Source organism: Protomyctophum bolini (genome assembly GCF_963924005.1).
Source record: "Protomyctophum bolini genome assembly, chromosome: 18".
NCBI lineage: Eukaryota > Metazoa > Chordata > Actinopteri > Myctophiformes > Myctophidae > Protomyctophum > Protomyctophum bolini.
Window position 1 is genome coordinate 26,752,406 of NC_137879.1, and position 18,795 is coordinate 26,771,200.

Here is an 18,795-nt window from a genome sequence, read left to right on the forward strand (position 1 = left end):
GTGGCAAAAATTACAAGCTCACACAGTGTGGTGCGCATTGTGGTGCGTTTTGAGCTTGGAGATCTGCTATTTTTTGCCATATTTGAATTGGATCCCGAATAATTAGAGGTTAGAGCATATGCCTTTCATGCGGAAGGTTGCGGGTTCGAACCCTGCCTGCGGTCGCAACGGGTTCCTAACACCAAATCAAATCTCCTGAGGAGGTGTCGTATATTAAATTACCATACAGGAGAGTAAATGTGCACGGCAGACAAGTTCCACAATGTTTATTTCAGAGTAGGCACAGCATACAGCGTATAGGCTCACACAGGAACAAGCTGGCCACAGCCAGGTGACCAGCCCCGGCTGACTAACCCCAGTTACACTAAGGTGAGAATGTAGGCGTGTTCACTGTTCCTCTGAAGACCCATTGATCAACCATATGCCAACACCAATTCTATTGTTTCACAAATTGCAGCAGGAACAGACAGTAAAACGTAAACAAACCATCTCGACACCCTGATTGTGAATGACAAAGGCAGGCCTTGCAGACAGAGTGACTGCAGATAATTAAGACAGACAGAATACAACAGTTTACATTTGTAAACTGTACATTTGCACAAGAACATGGGTTATTGCATAGAATTATTGATTCCTAGATACGACAGAGGCGCATCTGAAGTCTCCTGAGCAGGCGCATCTGAAGCCTGTCCTGGATGGGTTGTCCGGACGTAAAAACAAATCCATACTTCTGTTAACTTTATGAACTTAAACACAAATACATTGGACATAAAAAAAATAATCAATACTAGTCATTAAGCTACTAATAAAGACTGAAGTAATTAAAGCGGGTTGTGTAATTAAAGCAGGTTATGTAATTACAGCGGGTTACATAGTATTTACCTTTATACGACCTAACTCAAACTGGAAGACGTTGGGGCTGGTGGCCTGAGCGAAAACAGCTGGAAACAACTTGGTACTTGGCTCCACCTACAGAGACAAAACAAGGCAATGTAGATTTTATTGTGTTTTATTTATTGAAACAAATATACATATCTCATTGATTCATCACTGCAGCAAGGAAATGACCACCGCTGTTGAGAAAATAATTATGAAATTATTTGAAATATACTGTTTCTATACAATACATTGCATTAACACACACTATTATGATAAACCGCCAAAAACAAATCAGTAGTACTGTCATTCGACACATAAATGTGGCAAGACTAAAAACAGATATGGAGCAAAAGCTAATATCACTCACACGCACGCATGCAGCACGCACACACGAAAGAGACGATTATGATTTCCTCATGCAGACCTCCACTGTAAGAAACATGCACACGCACGCACGCACACACACACACACACACACACACACACACACACACAGAGGGAAAACACTGAAGGCTTATCCTACTTGGATTAAAACCTGATTTATACTTGGTTCCCCCACCCAAAAAAACCCGCAAATAATTACGCAATTTATTATCCGAGTCTAGCCTAGCTCCCTCTTCCCCGCCGACTGTATCCTGCCAAGCACAGCCAAGGAAATGTAGCACAACACAGATACAGATGAATCAAATGCCAACCTACTAAGTGATACCTTACTTTTACTTTATGACCCCACACAGGCTCAAAATAAGTAGGGAGGACACCTCTCTTCCCTCATTCTGCCACAAATGGCCTATATTGTCATGTCAGGTGACACTAATAGGGTTTCAGGGCAGTCTTTTCCCTCAGAGGGCACACAATGGGCCTGGAAGCCACACTTTGGAATAAATGTAGCATAATGGGATTAAACCGCATAATCGGGATTTAGGTACAGGAAGTAAGAAATGTAGAAAGAAGCAAAGACGAGAGGAAGTAAGGGAAGGAGGGAATGGGAAGGGGAAGAAGGACAGATAAAAGGGAGCTAGGAGAGAAACAAGAATTGATGAACATCAATTAATTACCAGCTGCCTTAATATATCTGCAGAATGTGTTATCTCCTATGAACACACAAAAACGGCGCATCGCGGTTTGAGCGACACACAGAGCCTGTTTGTGCGACACAACTGGGGGAGGAGGGGGACTCACGCACCGCGCCAGCGAGGGCTGGCGACACGTTCTGAGCTTGCAGATCGGCTATTTTCAGCACGCGGAAATATGCAGGCACACACACACACACACACACACACACACGCTAGCATCCCACGCTAGCATCCCATGGCTGAGAGGTCAGCTAGAGGTGGTGAAAAGAAGAAGGGAAGGATGAAAGAAAGCAGGGAAGGAGGGAGGCAGGAATGTAATAAGGGATGATAAATTAAGGAATGGAGGAAGTGAATGAAAAGCAAAAGGAGGAAGGACATAAAGAGGCGAGGGGTCGGAGCTGTTTGTGGAGAACTGATGAACAAAGGTCAGACAAACAGTACCTGGTAATAAGTGAGGAGCTCCTTGCCGTTGGCAGTGAAGTTTAGCAGTCCGCTCGCCGTGTCCACCAGACAGCCGATCTCCAAGCCGTTGTTATTCCTTGTCTGACCGGGACTTGTGCTTTCCCCAGCCCAGACCATGTAGCAGTTACTGCGCTTTATGCTGGAGAGAGATGATGATTCACACGGCATTAAAAACCAACCATATTCTACACGTGACCTAAAGCTAAACCAGATGAGCACATTTAATGTAAAGAAGAAATGCGATTGCATTGAAGCCACTGAAAGTGAACAGTGGGGGTTTCACACAGACCATGCTGTAGTGTAGTAGTTCTCAAATTGGCGTTTAGGGACCCTTCGGGTTCTTTGAGGGGCTCCAAATGTACAGGTTTGTACCTCTGAGATTACAAATGGAACCAAATGGACCCATAAACATCCATTTGGTTCCAATATCCTCTCAAGGAGGTCCTTGAAATAAAAAGGTTTGAGAACCACTGCTTTAGCGCCAGCTGTCCTCGTTCTGCACTTCCACTGACCTCTCGTGCACTTTGCCCTTCTCGTCTCCCAGGGTGACGGTGACCGTTCGAACCTTGTGCAGCTCGAAGGCTGCGTCGTACTGGTGGAAGTCTGAAGTGACCCAGCCCACCCACACACTGCTGGGCTCCTGGCCCGGGAAGATCCGCACTGAGTAGTAATACTGGAGGGACAGGTGGAGAGAGACCCACACATTCATTAATAAGACTGTCTCTCCCCAGCAACCACCCTAGACTCTAATTTAGCCGTCAATCCAATTAGTTTGCCTTTTGTGTTCTTGTCATTTTGTGTCTTGTGTCCGTTAAATGCTGACATTTTGGCCAAGTCTTGAAGTCTCGAAAAACAGATGACCGATCAAACGACGCATGATCAAATGACCAGGTAAAGGTTAACATATTTTAAATGCTGTATAAGACCATGAAAATTCCTGATCCTCAAGCGAAAAGCAGACAAAGAATTATATAATTACAGTCAAAAGGGCAAAGCGCCAAGACAATTGTTTGTATCGATCGATTGTACTCGTGTGTACTTGATTGTGTGTGTACTTTATTGTGTGTGTGTACTTGATTGTGTGTGTGTGTGTGTGTGTGTGTGTGTGTGTGTGTGTGTGTGTGTGTGTGTGTGTGTGTGTGTGTGTGTGTGTGTGCATGCATGTTTCTTACAGTGGAGGTCTGCATGAGGAAATCATAATCGTCTCTTTCATCTGCCATCACCTCCTCTGACAGACGGGTGGAGGAGGTGCTGGTGTTGTCTGGCTTCGTCCTCTTCAACATAAACCTACAGGGTTCATTTATGTACACTGTGATGAAATACAGCAATACATTTCTGAAGGCATAATGTACATAAACCATGGAAAAGAAAGGCCTATGCCTTAGTTAGTAGATACATAAAATAATAAATAACACAATTAAGAAAGAAGTGAAACAGCGCCCCCTGTTGGTACCCTAAACATACAGACAGACATAGGGAGTGACAGACATTGCTGTTCCTAGGAGTGGCTGCACCCCTCAAAAACAACAGCATTGTGTAGCCTATTACTCTTATGCCAACGTATGTACTGTAAATAAATCTAATAATAAACTAATATGATACAGACAGCTGGTAATTTACAGCGATACAGAGAGGATGGAGGTTACCTCTGTTTGAGTTTGGAAGGTTTCTCTTGGTTATAATCTTTGTGGTTATTGAATTCATCCTTCTCCTGCCCATTGGAGCCCAAGTGACCGTGAGCTGACTTCATCAGAACCTCAAAGTCTGACACCGTCTCAAAGTCCTCCAGCTCCTGGAAGAAAAATGGATGAACCACATGAAGAGAAATCATAGGCAAACACAACACATAATGGTTCACTTCGTTTATTTTTAATCACTACTGTAGCGTCCCAATTGTGGGCATCTCATAATATCCGATAATAGCCAATAGTACAAACTCGTACAAAGTACAAGATTTGAATGAAAACAACGGCGTGCAATTATACTTTATTTCACGATCACGGATCCCGACAACAGTGTTGATCTCAACGAGATGAGAGAAAACTAGCAAAGCTCAAATCAAATGAATATAAGAAGGATTAAAGCAACCATGACAAGTAACTCTCCTGTGTATCCCATTCCCCACACGTGGATAAAGAAGAGAGCAAAGTAGGAGCTGTTTATAAGGGCATTGAGTGTCGCGCCTGGTTAATATTCCATTCAGCCAAGACCGGTACATGCATGATGCATCTGCTTCTGCTAAAACTCTGATGATTGTGTGTAAAATACAAATGATCCGTTTGGTTCATTTGAAATGCACGCACGCTGAGGAGACGAAAAGAGAGGAGGCTCTTTTTTTCTCTCTCCCACCCTCTACTGCAGCGCGCAGTCTCTCTCTGTCTGTCTGTGTCTCTCTCTCTCTTTCTCTCTCTTGCGCTTTAATCATAAAATGGTAATTGGTCAATACGTTATTATTATTTCTATATAGTCCACATTTATGTCTGCCTGGCTCAGCTGGGTCGGGTCTCTCGGAATGTCGGAAATGATACGATTTTGGTCGGACTCGGCGACGCAATTTGAAAGAAATCTCGGAACGGGTCGGAATCGGACGAAATTGTCACGGATGCATTCAGGTTTGGTTTATTTAACTACCGGTATTTGAAAATATTTTAGGAACGGGTCGGAAATCGGTAACATGTCACAGTTTAATTTCGGATTTCGGAACCAGTTTTTTGGAGCCGTGAAGAGTCACTGGACCACACTATTGAGAACCACTAGTACTGTAGACTTGCACAAAGTAGCAAGCTGGAGTGCAGGAAATTGTTTGTGTATTGCTGGGCAACTGTCCAGTCACAGTCAGGCTGTGGATGATGGAGCCAAATCAATTATTAAATTAACAACCAAATTAATAGTCAATCAAATCTGTTGACATCTGTTGACAATATATGGCACTTGTATAAATTATGTGTACTGTAAAGGCAATATAACCCTCAAGGTCATGTCAAGTTTATTGCAGTTTAATACAATGAGATAGGACCTTTCTGTTTTATGATTGGGCTGTCAGTGGAGGGTATTGCAACTGATGCACATACCAATGTGCTTGCGGCTAACTCTATCCACTCCTCGAAGTTCACTGATGGCTGTGACCACAACCACATAAGCTAAGACTGCACTCTCAACCATGCCACTAATTAATTTTTTATTTTCTTTTTTATTTTTTATTTTTATTTTCAGTGTTAGACACTTAGAATACATGAAACACAACCAGTTTGATTTGTTTAGTAACGTATATTGTTATTAAGAAGGTGCAATTTGAGGTTATGTTTCGTATATACAGGGGGGGGGGGGGGGGGGGGTTGCTAGCGTTTTTCTTTGCCCAGTTTCGCTCTTGTTCTTATCAGTTCGTTCATTATTTTAAGTTCGGGGAAAGAAGCTTTTTTGCAGTCTGTTTCCAGTGGCTTTGATACTGTAAAAACGTTCATCTCAAACAGTCGGTTGGGATGGCTTGGGTCTTTCATAATTCCACGAGCCTTGCTGACACAACGATCGTCGTAAAGGGCTTCGATGGGGGGGAGATCACATCCGCTGATGCGTTCGGCTGTTCGCATAACCCTCTGCATTGCTTTGCGGTGCAGCTGCCATACCAGGCCGTGAAGCAGCCATTCAGAATGCTCTCTGTGGTGCCTCTGTAGAAAGCTTTTAGGACTTTGGGGCCCATTCCAGCTTTCTAGAGTCTTCTCAGGAAGTAGAGGCGTTGTTGTGCTTTCTTCACCACCTGCTCCATCTGTACTGCACAGGTGAGGTCTTTAGGGATGTGTACTCCCAATAATCTGAACTCTCTGACCCTTTCCACTGCAGCACCCCGAGGAGAGTGGTCTCTGGGAGGTGTCCTGTACAGTACTGTACAGTACAGTCGCACACCCAGTTTATATTCATTTGCCTGGCTAAAGATGGGGCTATATGGGTGGAGCCAGCTTTTATGCAGAAGGCCCAAGCCAAAGACCATACCATTTGATAGAAAGGGGGATTGGGATTTGGTCAGTTGAGGTTTAGTTAGTTATTTGTGCTGGTCCTCCTCTGTGTGTATGTACCGTATTTATTACCGGTATTTGTCCACCGTTATGAGTCTCCCTCATGTCTCATTAATTATGTCAGCTCTGTTAGGGTTCACAATTATTTTCAGTAGAGTTGTGTATAGTTGACCTCTTATAAGGGCCCTATGACTTGTTTATTCGGAATTGAGTTTGAAAACCCATGTGGCCTACAGTTTGTAGCCTAATGTTTTTTTGTTTAGCCATGGGGAGACATTATTGTACAAACAAAGACATTAGACTTACCTTTTACCTTATTATATACCACATCTATCAAGATCAGATCTTTATAAAACAATCAATACATTTCCCCATTACCTTCTTGGGTGAGAAGAGGGCACCGTTGGCCGGCAACGTGGCCCCTGCGGATTTGGAGAAGAAGTCTGCACACTCTACAGGCATGCTCAGTCGATAGAAGGCAATGTCGGTGTTACTGTTCTGCGACCCAAACGACCTCTGCGTGACCTTCAGGCACGGAGGCGTTTCCACCGTCCCGTCTAGCCTCGTCACCTGTTAGAGGACAAGATGGAGAGAGGGGAGGAAAAGATGGAGAGAGGGGAGGAAAAGACAAGATGGAGAGAGGGGAGGAAAAGATGGAGAGAGGGGAGGAAAAGACAAGATGGAGAGAGGGGAGGAAAAGATGGAGAGAGGGGAGGAAAAGATGGAGAGAGGGGAGGAAAAGACAAGATGGAGAGAGGGGAGGAAAAGATGAAGAGAGGGGAGGAAAAGACAAGATGGAGAGAGGGGAGGAAAAGACAGTGAGTGAATACCAACAAACATCCGTATAGCACTGAAGGTTACATTAAAACAAAACACGCATGTTGCTACAGTATAGGAGACAAGCAAAAACACTTGGACACAAGTGTTTTTGCATCGATTCAGCTGTTGGTCAGTTAAACCAGTGAGTGGTTCTCAAGGATCCCCAAAGTGATATAGGTCTTGTGTCAGGTAACCCCCGATAAGATAAGTTTGTTTTTGTTGGAGTTTTGTCCACCCAGCCATTGCAGCGCTTAACAAACTGCCTCGCTGATATGTTGGCTTTGTACTTTGGGGACTCTATGTATTGTCTTTAAGTTGTGTTGAATATTATGTGTATCCTTTGTTGAGAGACTGAGAGAATAGATTATCCCCTCTCTGGGACAATAAAGACTGATTATTCCTTCCATGCACTCACCTCGATGTGCTCGTGGTGTTGTGGGACAGGTATGAACTGGGGCAGCCTCTTGCTGAGCCACATGGTGATGTCTCGGTTCATGTTGACAGCGAAGGGCTCGAAGCCCTCCTGCAGGCCACAGATGGTGAAGTACTTCAGAGTGCTCACGTCTTTACCGAAGTTCATCCTCCCCACCTGAGACACGCCCAGACTGCACACGGGGATGAAACCTGTGTAGAAGGATGTAAAGGAAAAAGGGAATTTCCCTCGGGATCAATAAATGTCTGTGTCTGTGGTCCCTGAGCCAAGGGATTTGGGGTTTGGCACTCAGGAGGACTGTAGCCTGCCAAGGTAGAGGTGCTAGCACTGCGTTTATCATGATTAAAACACGCTCACAATAAATCATAGCGTGTGTCCGTCATACACTGGAGCTGAGTTGGCACTGTAATTGGACCGTTGCCACAAAATCTTGCCATAGCGGTTGTACAATGAATGAATGTTCCCCCCAGAATATGGATAATAGGGTGATATTTTAAGGCGTTTAAGCAATTTATTTTAATATATAATTAAATGTATTGTGATAATAGCACAATTATTTTGGCCATATTAATACCATCCCTACTGAGGACTCAGAGTAGATTCAAAGAACATGGAAATATGGAATATGGAAATACAATACAAGGTTTAGGTTCCTTTCTGCCCGACAGCAACGAGATGCATGTCCTTAGAGACACTGTGCAGTGCAGTGTCAACTGCAGTGCAGTGGTCAGAGATACAGTAATAAACATTCATATATACAGTAATAGCAGCCTCCCTCTGGTCAGCTATCTACTGCAGAGACTCTCAAACTCAACCCTGGAAGTTTCATCCGCAGCACCCCTGAATTACATTGATACTAGCACAATACATTTATGTCATATTACGATACGACAAATATGTAAATCTACTATGTCACGAGGAAAACTTGGGACAATGTCAGCATGCGTAGGACAGATTGAAAATAACATTATACTTGAACCACTTGAACCCCATCATCCGTATTCTGAGGGGAACATAAGCCAAAAATAGCAGATCCACAAGCTTACATGCGTTGTAAGCTTGTAGATCAATTATTTTTGGCGAATAGTTTTTAGTGTAGATTGACAAAGAAAAAGGACAGTGCAACTTGAGTCTGTTTTATTCAGTATAGACTACAGGGTCTAAGAAGTGGTTAAACTGAAGGGATATTGGGCAATTCCAAATATAAGTATTCTGCGGAACCCCTGGACTTGCATCACAGAACCCTAAAGTGCCATGGCACCCACTTTGAGAAACCCTGGTCTATCATCAGTTGCTGCATGCCAGCAAGGAAACATTCTGAACAATCTGTAAGTTATCTTTCTACCTGGATAATGCTCTGTCAAACAATGCTACTTAGTTACAATAATGGCAACAGATCAACTTGTATCAACTTATGATACAAGTTACCTTAGTAAATTGTACCAAGTTTGGGTACTGTACACAATATTCAATCAAAACAAGTGTTTTATAAAGATCTCTACTAATGAATGTGATTCAATTGGAAAACGTCTGATATCACTGCCGATGGAGGCCGATAAAGGAGTGATGTCAGGATTTCGATACTTTGATGCGGATTAGAAAAGCACAATGCTCCACTGCAGGTGGCATCGTTTCGTATACGCTTTGTCCTGATAGAGCCAATAGATGGAGTTATTTAATAATCAGGGAGTGGCCTGCAGTTGAATGTGAAATTATCCATGATGTGGTGAGAGAGAGAGAGAGAGAGAGAGAGAGAGAGAGACGATGACTAATAAAACTCATCTGTCCCAGACTGTCCGTATAGGTAGGAAGAATCAAGGAGTCTCCGGTAGCTGATGTTGTTGACTCACCAAAACCATCAGGTTTCAGGGCATTTTGCCTGGATGAAGACTAATTTATCCTCCGTAGTACAATGGTATTGCTTGCCAGGAGCTGATCTACAAGATAACGTGTTGCGATGTGACACATTGTTATTGTGTAGCTCAGCTCTTTAATTTGGCGTCTAAATTAAGCTACAGTAAGAGAAGACTGAATGTGTAATTCAACACTTACAACTGATACCCATTCAGTGTCACAGCCACAAACTACAGCAGTATTCCTTGAGCAGGAAGCGGGAGATCACAGTTTTTCTTAAAGACAGTTCCGCAGGGACACAATTTGGGTCCATTTTTGTTCTCCTGAATTCAATTAACACTGAGCATTTCCCTGTACACATCGGCTGGTACGGATCGGTCTCCCCACCCTCCCAAGCTGCGCCGTTAACCCATATACTGTAAACATGACTTCATAAATATCACCTCAACCGTTATGTTCATTTTAAATTGAAGTGAGTGAATTGAGACTAGCTATGGTATCAAAGCAGTGGAAGCATATGCAGTACAAACGTTAGTTAATGTATAGACCACTGTAAGTGATTTGTTTGTGTGTGGCTAAAATAACTTAAAATAAGTGTTAACTAGCTCTATATACCAATATAGAAATCATTGCTATAGGGTGTTCAATAACAGGGATCTCCTCATCTCTCCAGCTCTTACAGAAAATACATTTTCATTTTTGGATACCAGCTATCAGAAGGAGAGACAACTCATACAGGATGCATAATGAACAAGTCAAATTGGAAGTGATGAAACATAAAGAAGACGCAATTTGGAACTGGAACGCTTACAACATTGAGGCTGATAAATTATCTTTGTGGACATTCTCTCTGCTGGATAAAACAGTAAACTGGTATGATTATTAGAGCGAGAGAAGGGGAGACTCCTGTTACTGAACAAACATTCTATAGCCTGAATACAGTCAGAAAACAGAATATAGAACTATTGAACTACAGTGTTTTGGTTTGTTTTTGTTTACACACACATATCACTTTAACACAGCACAAGAGTGTACAAAATCGAACCAAATAGATCGGTTCCAGTTTGTATATTCGTTAGATTAATAGTGAGGATTTCACCGCATAGCTTCGTAGGATACTGCAGTTCTGGAAGTGTCACACGGTACCAGTCCTATGACAACACTAGAAAGGCATGCAGCCTGTTTCCATGGGAGACCAGACAGTCCAGATGGATTGTTGGAGTGCTTGCAACCACCCACCAACACGCGCACACACACACACGCACGCGCATGTGAAAGTGTACCCACATAAAGTAAAGACCCAATCAATCACGGGCAAACCATGTGTGTGTGTGTGTGTGTGTGTGTGTGTGTGTGTGTGTGTGTGTGTGCATTTGGGTCTGGGTTTGTGTGCATAAGTTGTTGAGTTTGTCTTATTTGTGTACATGTCTTAAAGTCTGTCACGGCACCTGAGTGTATGTGTGTATTTGTGCGTTCATGTGAGATTGCGAGTGTGTGTGTGTGTGTGTGTGTGTGTGTGTGTGTGTCATAACCAACCTTCCCAGACTTCAAAGTCCTTGAAGGCGAGCTCAGAGCCAGAGTCGTCCAGTAGCACCTCTCCGTTGAGTGTGAAGATCATGGTGTGTTCGTTCATGTCCACCATGCAGCCCACCACGTCCCCCGCACCACACGAGCGGCCAAAGTGCTCGTTGCCCTGGTGCCAAAGCTGGGCCTGCATGGGCAAAGACAAAACACACAGTGGGCATTAATGCATACATGCATGTACATGTAGCAACACGCATGCGGCGCCGTGATAGCCTGGCATGGCCAGACTAATATCACTGCGTAGACATAAAGGCCTTTTCCCAATTACCCCCTTCTCCCTTAGCCCTTCCCCTTGCTGATGCACGTTCACGTGAGGAGGAAGGGTTTTCTCAATTCTCTTAGGGCTAGAATCCCCTTCAAACCAAGTGACATCGCGACGGGACTTAAAACGGAGGGAGATCACAGAGGGCTGAAAGGCGGACAAGGTAAGAAGCCTTTTTTGTCCTTTATTATGGACAAATATGATAATAACCAATATTATTTGAATGTATTAACAATCTGCATCGCCAAAAACATCGCAAACTCTAGCAAAGGTTAACGTTACCTCACGTGAACTAACGATATGCTACAGCGTTGCATTCATACAACGTTACCGATTCATTTGGCATCTGCACTTTATTATTTTTTATTTACCGCCGGTGCCCCGGTGGAACAACTCGGATGCAAGCTAGCTTAACTAGCAGGCATCAGTCCGACCCCCCAGACCACGATATGTCAACATTCTGCAGTTTTGGAGCTCATAAAAGCCGTGAAATAGCCTACTGTACCTACATAACGCTGTCGCTGCATAACGTTGGCTACTCGCTGCAGTGATAGCTGGTAGTTGCAAAACTTACATAACTAATTAGCAATGGAGTTGTTTTTTCCCCCAGGCAAACCAGCTATGGAACAGACTGCAAGCTGCTGTACAGCCTGTACATTGGATGGAGATGAATCACGATGGCATTTTTATTGATCGAAAATGACTCTGTTCTTAATGATATTAAAAACAATGAACACAGTGACCACAGCCCCTTCTTTCTATACTGTAAATTGTTTTTCCTTTTTCTAACCCTGTATACGATATATATATCTGTACCAATTGTACCAACTGTTAATACAATAATGAATGAATCAGGTACAACTGTTGAGCAGGTGTCAGAATGAGCTATTTTGAATTACATTATGCATGGTGGGCTACCAAGATGAGACAAAATTACAATATATTTATTTCATCATAACCACAGCAATGTTATATTTACGTTCCATCTCTTCTCCCAAAATAGCCGATCTACAGCTTATGGAAAGTGGTTTCCAAAGTGGGTTATGGGGACCCCCGGGGGTACTTGAGAGTTCCAGGGGGTCCCCAGCTAAATGATAGTTTGTACACTCTCAGAGTTAATTAACATTGATTTTACAATATAAATTGGGGGTCCCAGAGACAGAAATGCCATCAAATGGGGGTCCATGGACTAATGCATGTCACACTGGTGGTCCGTGACACTGCTAGATTCGTAAAAATCTATGGGGTCCCTGGCATATCTCTTCAAATGGGTGTCTGCGGGCTAATTAGTGTCAATTTGGGGGTCCTTGACATGAAACAGTTTGGGGACCACTGGCCTGTAGTGAGCTTGCAGATCAGCTATTTTCTGAGAACAGGTTGTATATCAATATATTATATCACATGTCAATATCTGCAAGGGACGTTCAATATTTAGGGACGTTCCAATTCCTAGCAATTGACACTCACCAATTCCTACCCCTTGACACTCATTATGTAGGGGCAAGGGGAAGGGGCAAGGGCTGAGGGGTAGGGTTAAAAAAGGAATTGGGAAAGGGCCTACAATAAGTCTCTAGAACTTCGGTGTGGAAGATTTATTTTTTAAGGGGTGGTTACAAACAGAAGGTCACAGCAAAAATAGTGGGCTGTCACCCACAACTCTCGGGCGAGCGAAATATAATTCAAACTGAGGAGTGCCAAACCAATCTCTGCAGGGATAATTTTTTTCCTGTTACAGGAAAAATAATAATAATCTAGGCTAGCGCCCTGAAGCAAATGCACGGCTGGCAGTCGGACACGTGTGTGCAAATTAAGTGACAACCGGCATTATGCTGGCCAAGTGGGAGAGTCTGGATTATAGATTTTCTTTTTGGCTTTTTTGACAGGAAAGTGGAAGGGAGAGAAGGGGAGAGACATGCAGCAAAGATGATTTACTGTTATGCCCAGTAGCCATTTTGTTGTACAAAGTGTGTACAAATCACCCAATTGTAATCAGCCATGATAATTTCAGGAATGCGATCACGTGAGATTTATGTGTGGTGGTCTGTGGGTAATCACTATACGTGACTCTTTTTGATGTCTGAAATCGAAATGTAAATATTAAATAAATGCTTAAACATGTAGCTAGGTGTAATGTTAGAGACCACAGGAGTGAACCTTTCAAGCCTGTTTTCCCAACTCTGCAATAGTTGGGTTTTCTGAAAGACATTACTCAATAAGTAATATCTCCAAAACTGGTGGGCCAAACTGAACAACCAATGACTTAGCCTTGGTCAGAAGCGGTCACATATGATGTCTTTTGCGTAGCCCTTAGTCTGACGAAGAGCATGTAAAGCTACAATCCGGGGCTTAATTTAATGACTAGAACATTATTAGAACCAATCTGTATGCTGTGGAATGCTATGGTATGTTATTACTATGTCTTAGGATATAGAACAAAATCATCTACTCATACACAAGATACAGTAGGTAACAATAAAGGAAACAAAAGTATATGCAGTGAAGACTTTGCAGCAATTTAAGGAACAATGTTCTGCGAGGTCACATTGACCTTGATCTTTGGCCACCTACTTCTAATCAGTTCATCCTTGAGTCCAAGTGGACGTACATACAGAAGATGGACATACAGAAGGAGGGACAACCCAGAACAGCAGAGGCATACACAAAATATAAAACGCAGCCACCAGTTACCTTGAAGCCATCAAACACAAAGGCCTGCTCATCAGATCCAAGCTCCAGGTCGGGTAGACAGCCTGGCCTGGCCCAACCCACCCTCATCTCACCTCCTGTTATCACCTGGAGAGGAGAGGAGAGGAGAGGAGAGGAGAGGAGAGGAGAGGAGAGGAGAGGAGAGGAGAGGAGAGGAGAGGAGAGGAGAGGAGAGGAGAGGAGAGGAGAGGAGAGGAGAGGAGAGGAGAGGCCAAAAAAGCATTACCAACCGTATCAACATGATACATCAGCAGCCTGTTACAATTGGACACCAACACCACTACCATCATCCTCATCATCATCATCACAACTCGTCGTACCTCAAATTCAAAATACCACTTCCCAGCGTTGACGCTGTACGTCTTCTCTGCTCGGAAGATGCGGAACCTTTCTTCAGACAAGGTGCTGAGGTCTGCTCTAGCCGCTGTGTGTGTGTATGTGTGTGTGTGTGTGTGTGTGTGTGTGTGTGTGTGTGTGTGTGTGTGTGTGTGTGTGTGAGATGGAGAGAGATGGGGGAAAACAAGATCAATCAATATTTACAAATAGCAAATAGCTGAGCTCCTGTACAAGCTTGCATTGTGAGATTGCAGATTTGCTATAATTAAAAAATTATATAATATCATGCCCAAAATACACTAGGAATGTCAGGTTGATATACCGTATCTATGTTCACACATCACTATAAGCTCCTGGTGGTCACTGTGGGAGAACGGATACAACTAATTCCTATCTACAGTTCCAATAGAGGTAGTACCCGCCGGGCTGCCAAAATGATGAATTCTCCTAGCCAGCTAACCAGGAAATATCTGAATAAATGAATGGACTTGTGCCGACTGCTTTGTTTGCGAGCGAAATGTAAATGTATTCTAATGATTTGTTTGTGGGGGGATTAAATAGAGGCGTCCATGCCCTCGACACACCCAGCTCACAGAGAATTACTCTGCCAGGAGTCATTTGCGATCAATGGCAACACAATGCGACTGGGCGTAATTAACTAAACACAGCTAGTCGAACCCACAATGATGCTGCGATATGCAATATACACCCATTGAGACCTGACGCCGATTCTACAAATGCCTTCAAATTCAGTAGTTCGCACACTTTTTCGCACACACTTCTTTCAAAAATGTAAAAAAATGTGCCGTGCTGCGAGCTTGTATATCTGCAATTTTTGAATAGCCAACGCAAGAATCTAAAATGACACAGATGCTTTCCCAGTCTTAATGTGTTAGATAAGCTAGGTAGACATTGGTAACAATTCTGATAAGACTGTAAGATCACTGGTTTGATCCCACAGTAACGTTGTGATGTACGTTCACCTTTTGACCCAAATATCAGAGCTCTATGTAGACTCAGTCATTATAAATGTATAGTGAACTGCTAAAATGCCTTATAGCCTCGCCCTCGCGTAGCCAACCTTCGTCTGCCTTTGCAATGCATTATTGCCCCAGGCAGATTAAGTCCGGCCCCTCTCAATTGGGGGGAAGGACCGAAACTGTGACGAGTCAACCAGATTAGTCTGTGCAACCAGGCTATAACCAACCAGGGCCCAGTATTCAAATATGGGGCGGGACATTGCGAGAAAAAGAAAATCGAATACTGAGAGGGACGAGACTAAGGTCACATTCTCACCTAATACTTCGGTAGATTCATGCGTATGGGCGGAGATTTTGGGATTCTTGCATATTTAATTTGCTGTGGTTTGCCTTCACACTGTCATCCGTAGCAATTGGAAACACAGCAGGGGGGACCTTAATCAATGTGTTCCATTCATAAACCTAGCCTACAACACAGCCTACAACACAGTGAAATCTATGGTGATACAATTATAATCATAACGTGCATGTGTTAATTAACGTGCACGTGCAAGTTTATCGAGATGAAAGTCCCTGCTCCCCAGTCCCCACACAGTGAGCACTCCATGTTTACGGCACAGACAGACAGACAGAATATTCTGTAGGCTATAATACACTGCTGTGTTTTTATGTGTTTTCTTAAGCAATTGATTAATGTACTCGTCCTCATTTCGATCAGAGCTTCAGTCTCCTCATTCGACCACGTCTAGTATCGCCACATGTTTGCTTAATTTCCTTTATTTACTGCGGATTGCATTCACACCTGCACCGAATCGTAATCAAGTGCGATTGGAAGCGAAGCAAAACCCCCGTTTTTGCTCGGAGTAAAATGCGGTTCTTTGATACGCATTAGGATTCGAATGAGCCTTCACACCTGCCAAACGAAGTGCACTTTCTGAAAATATAGTAAATGATATTACTAATATCACTGCGTGGATATTAGGTCACGCGAGGCTAAAAATGCCTGGCATGAGAATGTTACATCTGAGTCAGACCACATGGCCTTGGCTCAGAGAGCATTTTGTACCACCTAATGTGGAACTTGTGATTTATTCCAGTTCAAGTATTGGTGATTAATCAATAGTGCCTCAGCCTGTTTAGATTGCTCCAAGCAGCCAGCCTAACATCAGTTAGAGGAGGCCGTTAGCTAGCATGCCGGAGAAAGACATTAAAACACACGCACGCACGCACACACACACACACTCTCTCTCACACTCTCGCACATGCATGCACAAATAAATAAGCAAACACACACACACACACACACACACACACACACACACACACACACACACACACACACACACACACACACACACACACACACACACACACACACACACACACACACTTTCATTCATGGGTGTCTGCCTACATAGCCCAGCCATCCTCCACTGCAGTAATATGGCGATAAATCCAATCATGGCATAAGAGAAGAATCGCACAGGATGAAATATGGCCCATCATAAACAAACCAACAGACATCCCGGGTTTGTTTTTGTAAGCGGGTTAGACATTCTTCACAGATGCCACTTGTGGTGGCATTGTAATCCCAGATCCCCCAAAACAGCATAGGTTCAAATCCCATCAATACAGTCCCTTTAGACCAGTGTTTGCCGTACGGTCGGTCGAGACCCGGACACTTCGCAAATAAATATGTATTTTTTTCTCTGTTTTCCAACATTTAAAAACTAAAACATATTATTACTTCAAAATATTAGCATTTTCTTATCATAATTTTTCCATTGCAATTCTCAGAATAGTGACGCCATGTGGTTAAGCTGCAGGGTGTAGCTTACCATGGTCCTGGTCCGGTGCCTCCAAGTTGAAGCCATAGCCCAGTAGAGTCCTGACCGCCTCCCTCAGACTGTCCTTGTTGGACTTCTTGGTTCTCTCATCCAGGAGAACGTAGGGGACCAGCCTTGGGTTACGACGATTCTTCACATCCTATAAGGGAAGGAGACGGAGGAGGAGGAGGAGAAGAAAACTATGATGATGTACTAAAATGCACATTTGAGAATCATTTGAAACATTGCATTTCACTTTTGTCAAGCAAATCAACCTTTAGTCAACTAAAACTAGACTAAAACTCAAACCCTTCAGATTACTAAAATGTGACCAAAACAAATGGAATTTAATTTAAAAAAACTGACTATAACTAAATTAAAATTCAAAATTCAAATGGACAAGGAGAAGACGCACTACATAGAGGAAAAAGAAGAAGAGCTGTTGGGGATTTGAGGCTGAATTATTTCTGATCGCAGATGTTCAACAACAGCTTGCTGTACTGGATATTGTAATGTACCATATGGCTGGCCACCATTAGGAAGTTCACACATTAAACAGCACTGATATTATAAAACTAGACCATTTTCTCCCCACCTTTATTTATTTTTCTTCAATACAACTAATTGTTCATTATTTTGTGTAAAGAGTATGTCATGATTATAAATATTATATGGCACATTATTACAAGAAAGTAGAAGATGTATTGGGAGTGTAACTGTAAGCCCCTTTTAAATGCTTGTGTGATCCCTTATTGTTGCTTATACAGCTTCATCCGGCTGAAGGCTGCTCAGATGATAACCACATGGGCGGGGGGGCTGTTAGTGCTAGGGACACCCAAATAAACTGGGTGGGTGAGCCAGGTGTTAAAATGGCAACCTTCCTATGCCAATTAAGGCGGCCTCTCTGCCCATTCAGCTATACGGTCTTCCCCAATAGGATGTTCTGAAGTATACACCAGCAAAACGTTTTTAGACAGATGCCAGTTTCATTGTTTACCTGATATCCAGTCTCTTTGAGGCTCTCCACGTTTCTCTCTGCACTCTATTCATGTACTTATTTACCTTGCTTATTGACTAGAGAGTTCAATAGACACCTGCAAGTTGCTCTGGATAAAAGCTTCAGCTGAATGAATTGTACTTGCAATCAGCGATCTGTATCGGCATTAACAAGTGCTTATTAAACGCTTATCATTGTCATCAAAGATCCAATCTGATTCGCTGTACCTTGTTAGATACAATTAGGGTACATTTGGTGATGTCGTGATCGTGACATAATACTGCCGTCAGGGGAAACAAAAACCAAGAATGAATAAAAAGCGACCCATCCGTCCAGTATTGTCCATCAAAGTCACGCAACGTTGAAAGCTTCTCGGCAGGGAAAACAGCAGGGAGGTTATCGACGGCTCCGATGGCTGCTCTGCTGCATTAGATTGCAATCTCATTCGAGCTGAACAGTCACATTGTCCCCTGCGGTCCGCGGCGGATCAATCAGTATTGCACAAACATCACACACGTCCTTCCCGAAGGCAGGAGAGCACTGAACTAAGACTGTGATTGGAATTCAGAGG

The 18,795-nt window shown here is 43.2% G+C and overlaps 1 protein-coding gene across 1 annotated transcript in view; it reads right to left on the reverse strand.

Annotated features, from left to right (window-relative positions):
• ryr2a (ryanodine receptor 2a (cardiac)) overlaps positions 1-18,795 on the reverse strand; it is a gene marked incomplete at both ends in the record, with an annotated part of 231,061 nt that overhangs the window by 89,878 nt on the left and 122,388 nt on the right. Inside the window, 11 exons of the mRNA XM_080790070.1 lie at positions 883-969; positions 2,397-2,556; positions 2,930-3,090; positions 3,590-3,704; positions 4,064-4,209; positions 6,806-6,997; positions 7,662-7,870; positions 11,070-11,244; positions 14,068-14,172; positions 14,406-14,509; positions 17,240-17,387. Coding sequence (XP_080646196.1) covers positions 883-969; positions 2,397-2,556; positions 2,930-3,090; positions 3,590-3,704; positions 4,064-4,209; positions 6,806-6,997; positions 7,662-7,870; positions 11,070-11,244; positions 14,068-14,172; positions 14,406-14,509; positions 17,240-17,387 — 1,602 coding nt within the window. The remainder of the gene's footprint in view (positions 1-882; positions 970-2,396; positions 2,557-2,929; positions 3,091-3,589; positions 3,705-4,063; positions 4,210-6,805; positions 6,998-7,661; positions 7,871-11,069; positions 11,245-14,067; positions 14,173-14,405; positions 14,510-17,239; positions 17,388-18,795) is intronic.